This window comes from Ceratosolen solmsi, unplaced genomic scaffold, assembly GCF_000503995.2.
Source record: "Ceratosolen solmsi marchali unplaced genomic scaffold, CerSol_1.0 scaffold15, whole genome shotgun sequence".
NCBI classification, from domain to species: domain Eukaryota; kingdom Metazoa; phylum Arthropoda; class Insecta; order Hymenoptera; family Agaonidae; genus Ceratosolen; species Ceratosolen solmsi.
In genome coordinates, this window is record NW_011948434.1 from 92,436 (window position 1) to 102,959 (window position 10,524).

Sequence of the window (10,524 nt, forward strand, 5' to 3'; positions counted from 1 at the left end):
ATGCTATTATAGTGTTATTTATATTTCTTTTTCTGCAAAAATTTTTTTTATTATTAAAAACTATAAAATAATACAAATTTTTTTAAAATTATTTTGATTTTTTAAATTGTTTTTATTAAAATTATCAATTTATATATACCTCTATTTTGCAATAATAAACATGTTATAAATATGTTTAAATATGTATAAATATGTATAAATATTATAAAAATCTCGATATGCATAAATATTTTTAAATATAATGATATACACGTGGTAAAGGATTAATATAAGAGTTTAAATAATTAATAATATATTAATTTAATATATTACTAATATATTCCCATAAAATACACAACTTTAAAGTAAAGTCGCTTTATCAATAAAATAGAATTTTATTGCTTAGATTTTTATAATTTAGTAAAATTAAAAAATTTTAAAAAAGAATTAAGTTTACACATTTACACAACATATTTAATTTTCTGTAAGAAAATATAACAAAAATAGTATCTACACTGACAATGAGTAAGCAATTAGGATAAACAAAATCACCTATGTATGACGGTGGTCATATTTTCTTTTTTTTTTTTTTCATATTTACCATATTCATATTTCATATTTTCATATTTACCAATGTATATATATATATATATATTGGTAAATAGTGTTCAATTAATTAAGAAAGAGAAAGATCAGGCGTAGATAAACGTGAAAAGAAAAAAAGTTACAATTTTTCTAGTATATTGTATATTAAATGCAGAAGGTGGTATCAATGCTTATTTACGTGTTTGTTAATAGTGCTTTCACTATTCAAATTAAATAATCAGATTAACACATATAACTTGCTTCTTTTGATAACGCACAAATATTATTGTAATTAATAACCAAAAAAATTTTAAATATTGGTATGTTTAATTGTAAAATAAGTAAACTTGTGTAATAATAACTAGATTATTTATACTTGTTGAGTAGGCATACCTAGGAAACAAAAAAGTACTAGTGATAATATCATTCATTAATTAAATTTAAAAATTAATTTCATTTTAAACAATAAATTAATAAATTTATGATTTAATAAAGTTTCTAAATAATTAAGGTAAGTAATTTGCTGAAGTCAATTTATAAAACATTTATAATAAAGTACAATCATCTGTTATTAATATATGCTAACCTTTTATTTTATGTGTCCTAACAACCAAATCCTTAACAAATTTATAAACTTTTATTCTTTTAGACTTAATAATTCAGTCAAATAAAACATTATTTTATTTTAATATTTTGCACAGTAAACTACACATAATAAGAAATGAAATAATATCAGAATATTTACAGATAAAATTTAATTATTAACAAAAATATTTGTTAATAAAAAAATACTATTTTTAAATGAATGTTTCTTTGTACATAAGTTTCTAAAAATATATAAATATTTTTTACAATAAACATTAATCTTTTGTACATAAATATTATTAATTAAATAAACTTAAAAACGAATTAGTACTTAGATTGATATATTTTAATAGCAAAATTGAGAAAAATTGAATGTTTAAAAAATATATAGGTAAGAATTTTTAACAAGTTTGGATTCATTTTTCAACAATGATTAAAATGTATTGCTTTTATATAATGAATTATAAAAAAATTTAATTTCTACATATGCTAAATAATACAAGAAATCATCAAACCATATTAAATTACATTTAATAAATTGTAAAAGGTATGCAAGGATTATTGATTTAGTTTTTTTTACATAAAATATAGTTAATATATAAATTTTAAATACTTCATTATATAAATTTATTTTCAACCTTCTTATTGGTTTAAATGTATGAATCTAATTTAAGAATTTTTATTATTCTAAATAAATAATTTATTTATCATAGTATACAGGAACAAAAATTTATTTTTAACGTATATATTTAAAAGATTTTATAAACTTAATATAAAAATTCTAAACAATGGTAAAATTAGAAAAATATATTCAATTACATTAAAAAACATAAATTTTAATTACATGAAATTTTATTAACAAGTGAACCTACAGTTGATGTTGGATGTAATCTTATTAAAAATAGTATTCTTTTTAAATTGTTTAAGTTGTTTCAATAAATATTTAAAAAATTGAAAAAATTCAATAATTTTGAATCTATTTTATACAAAATTTTAGTTTCATAATATTTTTAATTTTAAAAGTTGGAAGGGTTATTATAAAAATTTGTAAAGAATACATATGAATTAAAATGCTTTTTGTACATAATAAATTTTTGTTACTTCTAAAGATAATCTAAATGTTATCCATATGAATTATTCACTCCTTAAACTTAAACTCTACAGTGTTTGTTTTACTTTCTAATATATAAAACATAAAATATGGCTTAGATAGTGTTATATCTATTTACAATAATGCTGTTATCTAAATGCAGACTGTAATTATATTGGAATTATATAATTTTAAAACAAATATTTATTTTATTTTGAATTAACCAAGAAATGAATAAATATTAAATTAATACAATATATTAACTAATATTTAAAATAGACTTCAATTGACATAAATTTATATTTTAATGCATTACATTCTGTCTGCATAACTTGTTTATCCTTATAAACTTCAACAAAATTTGTTATTCTTTAATAGAATAATTAATGTTTATTGTTCTTTACTATTTTCATATTCTAACATGAACTGTTAAAAAAAAACAGTACTCAAATAACACATTGTTTGACTATAATCACGAAGATGAGTAATCCAATTGAATAGTTAACTGCCTGATTCCAGCTGCTTGAAATATCATTTGTGTATGTGCAATGACATATTTAGGATCAACTGTTCTCGCTACTTCTAATTTCATACAACCTACATAAATGTCAGTACATAAAGTCCAAAAATGTGGATCTTGAACACTATATACACCAGCTAACTGGGTAACTTTATTGTAACATTGAGGCAAAATGTGATCTAATGCTCCAGGCTGCCTTTGCATAAGAATAATCATAGATTCTTTCAAAAGAGGTAAAACACTTAAAAATATTAAAACTGCAATAAACATTGAACAAATTGGATCAGATATCATCCAGCCGAACATTTGCATTAATACAGCAGAAATAATTACTCCAACTGAGCCAAGAGTATCTGCTAATATATGTAGAAAAACACCCTTCATTATTTGTGAATTTCCAGAACCTCCATGAGAGTGGTCAACTTCAATAACATGTTTATGAGAATGATCGTGATTGTGTGAATGAATATGATTTCCATGGGAATGTGAATGTACATGACCACTTCCATAATTATGATTATGGCTAAATCCACAGTCTCCTCCATGACCATGGTTAAAAGCATAAATTCCTATTAAGTTCACTATAAGTCCTAACACAGAAATTAAAAATAGTCTTTCATGTTTAACTTCTGGAGGTTCGATAGCTCTTTCTACAGCTTCTGACATTATAAAAAATGCAATAAATACTAAAAACAATCCATTAACCATACCAGCAAGTACTTCTGCTCGTACATATCCATAAGAATATTGTTCATTAGCTCGCCACTTTGTAATTACTGAAGCTGCTAAGCCAGCAATTAAACCAGTACAGTCGAAAAACATGTGAAAACTATCGGATATTAATCCTAAACTGTTGGTCCAAATTCCATACATAAGTTCAACAAATGCAAAAGTAAAGTTTAAAACGAGAAAAAGAAATAAATTTCTAATAGTTTTATCAGACCAAATCAGTCGTTTCCATCCAAGAATTTTTTCTTTTATTTTACAAATTACACTTGATGAGTCCTTATGTGCCAAAGGAAGCATGTTTATTGTAGCAATGTCAAATCATTTACAAAAGGTTCCTGCAGAAAACAAAATATATATTATAATAAAATATTCAATAGAAACTTAATTAAAAATTTTACTTAAATATTAATAATTCATTAGTAATAATAAAGTTATATGGAATATTTTATTTAACAATTTAATTTGGTCTAATTTTGTAAAATAAAATCTTTAAATCATAAAAAGTTGACTACCTTATTCCAACATGCTTGTTTTATAATTGAATTAATAATTTTAAGTTCAAATAAAGATATAAACAAGCTTAAAAATAAAAATATTTTTATATATAAAATAATTAATATTTTAAATACAAAGTGCATAAAAGAAAAATTAATAAAACCATATGTATATAGCTTTATGCATATCTAAACACACCTTTATCGAAACAATTCACCCATGCATATATATATATATATATATAAACACAAATGCAATGATACAAAATAATATTAAAGGAAATAACACGTCGGCAATCATTTACAATGTTAAGCGATGTTGATCTATTAATTAAATACTTACCGAAAGTAAATAAACAATACTATAATAATTATTTACTATAATAGTAAAATACGTAACTATGGATGAATATATACTACAAATTATTAACAAAAATTATTATTGCACCCGTTGGCTAAAAAATCCAAGAGCACGCCATATTGCACAAATTCTATGCTTTGCCATGTGGCATATATTTTTACATAATATTTTTATTAGAAATTCAACTTGTTATTACTAAATCATTCAAGAATAACCTTGAATTAATTATTTTTATCAAAATAATTACTTGTACCAAGAAATAATATTAATAAACATATCAATTATTCTAATATAACTTACATTTTTAAATACCTGTACAATTAAAAATGTAATTGAAAATTATAAGCGCATAAATTTAAAAAAACTATTAATTATATGTAAATAATTTGTATTTTATTTAAATTGATTGAATTTATTTTAAGAAAATTTTTTATATTTATTGATACTGATATATTATATTGCTAATTTCTAATGTATTAAATGACATTAATTAAGAAATCTTTTTATAAAAATAATTATTATTTATCAAATAAGAAAAAAGAACAAAATAAGTTTCTATTAGAAAAATGAATCATTAAAATTACGATATAAAATATAAGAATAATTCATAATATAAACATTTTATTTTTAATGTTTCAAGTATTAAATTTTTAAACTTTTATAAATCATATATTTAATATATACATCTATTCATTTATTTAAGGAATCAATTTTAATGTAGAATGAATTGATTTTTAAAAAATTAAATTGAAAGTAATTTAATAAAATCATGAACTTCGTTCATTTTTAAATATTTTTGTAATTAAAATTATAATTTATGAGATTCTTACGATAAAGTGTATCTTAATCAATACAATTAATTTTTATGAACAAGACTTGATATTTATCTAGTTTAATTGTAAATGCCTAAAGATTAAGGACTAATTTAAATAAGTGTATCTTACAATATCCTAAAAAGAAGTATTTTTTTTGTTTTCCTTTATAAAGTGTAGTCGGTAATGTTCTTTATATATGTAAGAAAATATATTTTTTTTACAGTAGTTCACATTAATTTTAGTTGAAATGATACAATTTCTGAGATAAGTCCATTAAAATTCAATATCAGTTCAAATATACCAATAATTTACATTTTTTATCAAATATATTATTTGAGAACAGAAAAAATATGTAATAAAGTCACCATATTTGAATATATATAATTTTTAATAAAATCATAATAGAGCCAAGCTCATTATAAGATATTAAATATTAGTAAAATAATTCATTCTTTATCAATTAAAATATTATTTAGATAAATAACAGTAACAAAATCGTCTTCGATATAATAATTTAAAAGAAAACAATAGTTTTGACTACAGTTATATCCGGAAATTTTGAAATTAAAAATGGTGTAATAACTATTTCCTAGTTCTTTCCAAGTACGATTCCATCATGGTGAGTAAAGATAGAGAATATAAATTAAATTAAAACAAAAATTTTTTTGTGTAATTTTATATATGTATGTATTATAAAATATTGATTAATAACTTTCATTTAAATAATTATAGTTATTAAATATATTTACCAAATATTTTAAGAAACATTGACCACTTTAATTTATTTGATATGAGCACATGGTTAATTATCTTCATATCGTTATAAGCTTCAATTCTATTTTTATTTAGATTGAAGTTGATTTTTTAACGTTATTTTTACATAATTAAATTTTTACTATAAAGATTTATTAATCTATTTCTAAATATTACCTACAAAATTCCTAGTTAAACATCGGAAAGTATTTATGAAATTAATTGAAAAATTATTAATTAAATTTTTGATATTTCACAGCCTCCGAAAAAAGACACAAAGGGTTCTTCGAAACAACCACAAAAAACTCAAAAAAAAAAAGAGGGTGGATCTGGTGGCAAGGCTAAAAAGAAGGTTTATTAAATTATAATTTTTATTAATTTACTCTTTTAATGACAAATTTTATTAATTATTCTTAGAAATATTTATTAAATGATGAAATCTTATTTTCTTGAACTTGATGAAGTGTTAAAGCTGATTTAATGAGACTGATAATATTTTTAATTCTTATATTAAATTATAGATATTATTGTAATATTATATAAAATTATTTTAAATTACAGAAGTGGTCTAAAGGAAAAGTTCGTGATAAGTTAAATAATCAAGTATTATTTGATAAAGGAACATATGATAAATTATTGAAAGAAGTACCTGCTTACAAATTAATTACACCTTCAATTGTTAGCGAAAGATTAAAAATTCGTGGATCTTTGGCAAGACGGGCATTGATAGAACTACAACAAAAAGGATTGATAAAACAAGTAGTTCAACATCATGCACAACTTATTTATACCCGAACTACAAAGGGTGATGATCCTGCTACTTAAAATTGGTCCTTGTATATTGATTTAATAATAAAAATTATTTAAACATATTATATTAAAATATTTTCCTACTTTTTTTAATTTTGTTAAATTCTAATATTATTAAAAATTATAATTTCATTATGTAAGTTAGAAAATGTTTTTTCAGGTTTTTAAGTTCTTAAATATAAAATGATTAATATATTTTTTAATTAATTGATAACATGGTTCATTTGTTTACAAAATGACAGTTTTAATTAAAATTTGATGGACAATTTCTGTTCATTTTTTGTAATCATTTTGTGAAGGCTAAAATTACAGCCTGAACTAAATTTTTGTACAAATTAATCAAATGTATCAATAATATGGTCTGAAATGTTTATATTTTTCAAGTGTTTGTATAATAGAGTATAAATTATAAAGAAGAAGCAAGAGGTTAAAGAAGTTACTTCAACTAAAATTTGATATCGATGAATAATCATTGCTAATATGGCCTCTCAACTAATTCCTCGAAACTCCGAAATGCATGCTCTCAAACAACGGGGATATATTATTGGCAAAAAAATTGGACAGGTTATTTAGTTACAGTAATTAGTACGTCATATGATTAATACCTTGGTTCCTACAAAATCTGGATTGGAGAAGTTGACGGTTAAGCTTGATTGTTCATAAAATAAAGAATAATGAAAAATTACATTTATATTTGCAAAACTATAAGTAATTTCCATAATAATGCATTTTTTCTATATAAAAGCAAGGCTGAAAAATATAACCTAATATGTAATATTTTAATATAATAAAATTCTAAGATTTTTAAAAATTAAAGAATAAGAAATTAAGTTTAAAATAATCATTAATAAATATATGTTTAAAATATATGAGTATCTGCAAAGAAAACTAAGGGGTTCAAATTTCATTTTCATTAATACTAATATGAGTAACAATTTTATAAAAATATTAAGATAATTGTTTTTAAAAGATTATTGCACTTCTAGTATTTATTTTCAAAGTTTTCTTAATAATTAACAAAATTATTTTATTTGAAATATTAAATTTTAACGCATATGTACATTATTACTCTATTAATTCATGAAACAGTCTGTTGATTAAAAGAAAATAATATAATTTCTATTGTAGATTGTTAACATTATATTCTTCAATTTATGATTAACTAACACCAACTCTATCATAATATTAAGCATTTATTTTCACCAAAATAAAAAATATAAATAGTAAAACTAATCTCAGGTCTGATTTTTTCAAATTGTACCTGAAAAGAGATTTATTTTTATAATTGTATATAAACTGTAAAAAAACCAGAATATATAAACATTTAAATTTATTATATATATTTTAAATGTTTTTAATTATAGATAATTAAAAATTTTATGTTTTTATAACAATTTAATTTATTTGCAACATTGAATTCGTATTTCTAATCTATATTTTAATGAATTCCAATACATTTCTATCACTGCATTATAATTTTAAACAAAACAAAAATAAAGTGTTTTAAATAGTTATTTATTAATTATTTAAGGTAAAATAAATGATAATATATTTATAAATTTGAAATATACATTCAGTAAGCGAAAAGTAAAAATTAGGTGTTGATGTATTTCGATTAATTTTTATATTTATAAATATAATCTAAAGGTTGAGCAGTGTATTTAGTAAAATAATCATTATTCATTGCATATTTTTATTACTATTTTTAATCAATTATATAAAAATAGGGAACACATGCTATAGTTCATTTATCTGAATTTATTGATGGTACCAATTCAAAGAAAGTGAGATTAGCCTGTAAGATTTTTGATAAAAAAAAGGCACCAAATGATTTTCTCAATACATTTTTTCCACGGGAACTAGAAATCCTGACAAAAATAGAAAATCCTCACATTATTCAAGTACGTTTATTTTCATTTTTAACATTAAATTCTGTGGTGTGATATAATATAAGTATAATATAAAAATTATGTTCCGTTTTAATTAAATTTAAAATAATTATTAAAAACTAAAGATTATAATTAAGTAATTTTTATGCTTTAAGTTTATTTGTAATTATGACTTAATATTATAACACAAGATTATAAAAAATATATACAACCGTTTTAGTAAAATTTATATAATTACGAAGAAATTAAAAAGTGAACTAACTATATAATCTATACATATAAATTTAGTTGAATTTTTAATTTTAATTTTTTAACAGTTACATTTTATTAAGTTCCTTCAGCTATTCACGAAGCTATTAATAATTACTATTAAATGTTCAAAATTATGCAAATTTATATTTTTTATTAACTTAACGAAATTTATATAATTTTTTGATAAATATTATTGATAATAGGTACATAGTATTCTGCAAAGAGGACCACGAGTCTTTATTTTCATGCGATATGCTGAAAATGGTGACCTTCTGGATTTTATACTTCGAACCGGGCCTGTTCCAGAACAACAATCAAAATTATGGTTTTGGCAAATGGCATCTGGTCTCCAATATCTTCATAAAATGAACATAGCTCATCGAGATTTAAAATGTGAAAATATTCTTCTTTCAAGAAAATTTCATGTTAAATTAGCAGACTTTGGATTTGCCCGTTATTGTGTAAACAGCGATGGTCAACGAGTGCTCAGTCAAACGTATTGTGGTTCGGCTGCTTATGCTGCACCAGAAGTTGTAGCTGGTATACCGTACAATCCAAAATTATCAGATGTTTGGTCTCTAGGTGTTATTCTTTATATCATGTTAAATGCTGTAATGCCTTTTAATCTGCGAAGAAATAAGATTTTGAAAGATCAAATGAATAAAAACTGGTGTTTTCAACCACATATACGAGATATTGTATCTCCTTTAGCAAAAAATATTGTTGAGCAAATACTTGAACCAGATATAACATTGAGATTAACTGTTAATAGAATATTGGCACATGAATGGATTTGTAACAAAAAAGATAAAAGCAGCTTTAATTCTGAAAGACTTGTACATTCAACTCCACCTACACAAGTACTGCCTTAAAAAATATGCTAAATTTTTATAATTGTTGATAATGGTTTTATATTCAGTTTATGTATTATTTTTACTATATATATTCAGAATATATATTCGATCAAATTATATATTAGGATTAAAAAAATTTATTTAATAGATGTTTCCAATTTTGTGTACACAACAATATGCAAAAAGCAATTACAAATATCAATTTATTCTACAATTATGGACTAAATTAATAATTTTTTGTTATATATATTTATATATAAATAATATTAATATAATTTATCGCACATATTTAAATGTGTATAATAATTAAGTAGACATTTTTTTATTATACATAATAAAAAGTTTATATTAAAATGATAACAAATAATTTAAACAATTGGATATTATTACTTTATTAGTAGTCTGAATCATTTAACAGAGCACCATCCTAAAAATGTATTAACAATACATATAAATAGATAAAAAATGACTACAATTGTATTATCGAAAATAATTTGAACATCAGATTATTCAAATTATAAAATACAGGAATTGACAATAACGTTAAACACATTTAAAAATTATATTCGTTTATACATTTCTAAATAACGAAAATCTTTCAAAATAAATTGTATGGATAAAATTGATATATTCTAATTTTTTATTCTTATTCCTCTACTAGGCACTTTATGAGCATAGAAAGAATAGTAATGTTATTCTTTCTAACTTCTATTTCAATATTGTAAAAAAATAAAATCATGAATATGATCATTAATATATTAAAAGTTTACATTATATTATATAAAGTATAATAAACAAATTATATATT

The 10,524-nt window shown here is 21.2% G+C and overlaps 3 protein-coding genes across 4 annotated transcripts; 2 read left to right on the forward strand and 1 right to left on the reverse strand.

Annotated features, from left to right (window-relative positions):
• Positions 1 to 2,499: 2,499 nt before the first annotated feature.
• Positions 2,500 to 3,823, reverse strand: ZnT86D (solute carrier family 30 member 7). The gene has a single exon (XM_011502641.1). The coding sequence runs from the start codon at positions 3,783 to 3,785 to the stop codon at positions 2,712 to 2,714; it is 1,074 nt and encodes a 357-aa protein (XP_011500943.1). The 5' UTR covers positions 3,786 to 3,823; the 3' UTR covers positions 2,500 to 2,711.
• A 2,332-nt stretch (positions 3,824 to 6,155) lies between these two features.
• On the forward strand, positions 6,156 to 6,780 carry RpS25 (ribosomal protein S25; the record flags this gene model as incomplete). Its single annotated transcript, XM_011502856.1, has 2 exons — positions 6,156 to 6,263; positions 6,473 to 6,780. Coding segments are annotated over 2 exons (372 nt in total), but the record flags the coding sequence as incomplete, so codon positions are not given.
• Positions 6,781 to 7,099: 319 nt separating this feature from the next.
• Tssk (Testis-specific serine/threonine kinase) lies at positions 7,100 to 9,775 on the forward strand. Of its 2 annotated transcripts, XM_011502642.1 has the most exons (3): positions 7,100 to 7,285; positions 8,449 to 8,622; positions 9,066 to 9,775. In XM_011502642.1, the coding sequence occupies exons 1-3, from the start codon at positions 7,202 to 7,204 to the stop codon at positions 9,732 to 9,734; spliced, it is 927 nt and encodes a 308-aa protein (XP_011500944.1). In that variant the 5' UTR covers positions 7,100 to 7,201; the 3' UTR covers positions 9,735 to 9,775. The 2 variants fall into 2 exon arrangements, with proteins under 2 accessions (XP_011500944.1, XP_011500945.1); XM_011502643.1 differs by lacking the exon at positions 8,449 to 8,622.
• The last annotated feature ends 749 nt before the right edge of the window (positions 9,776 to 10,524 follow it).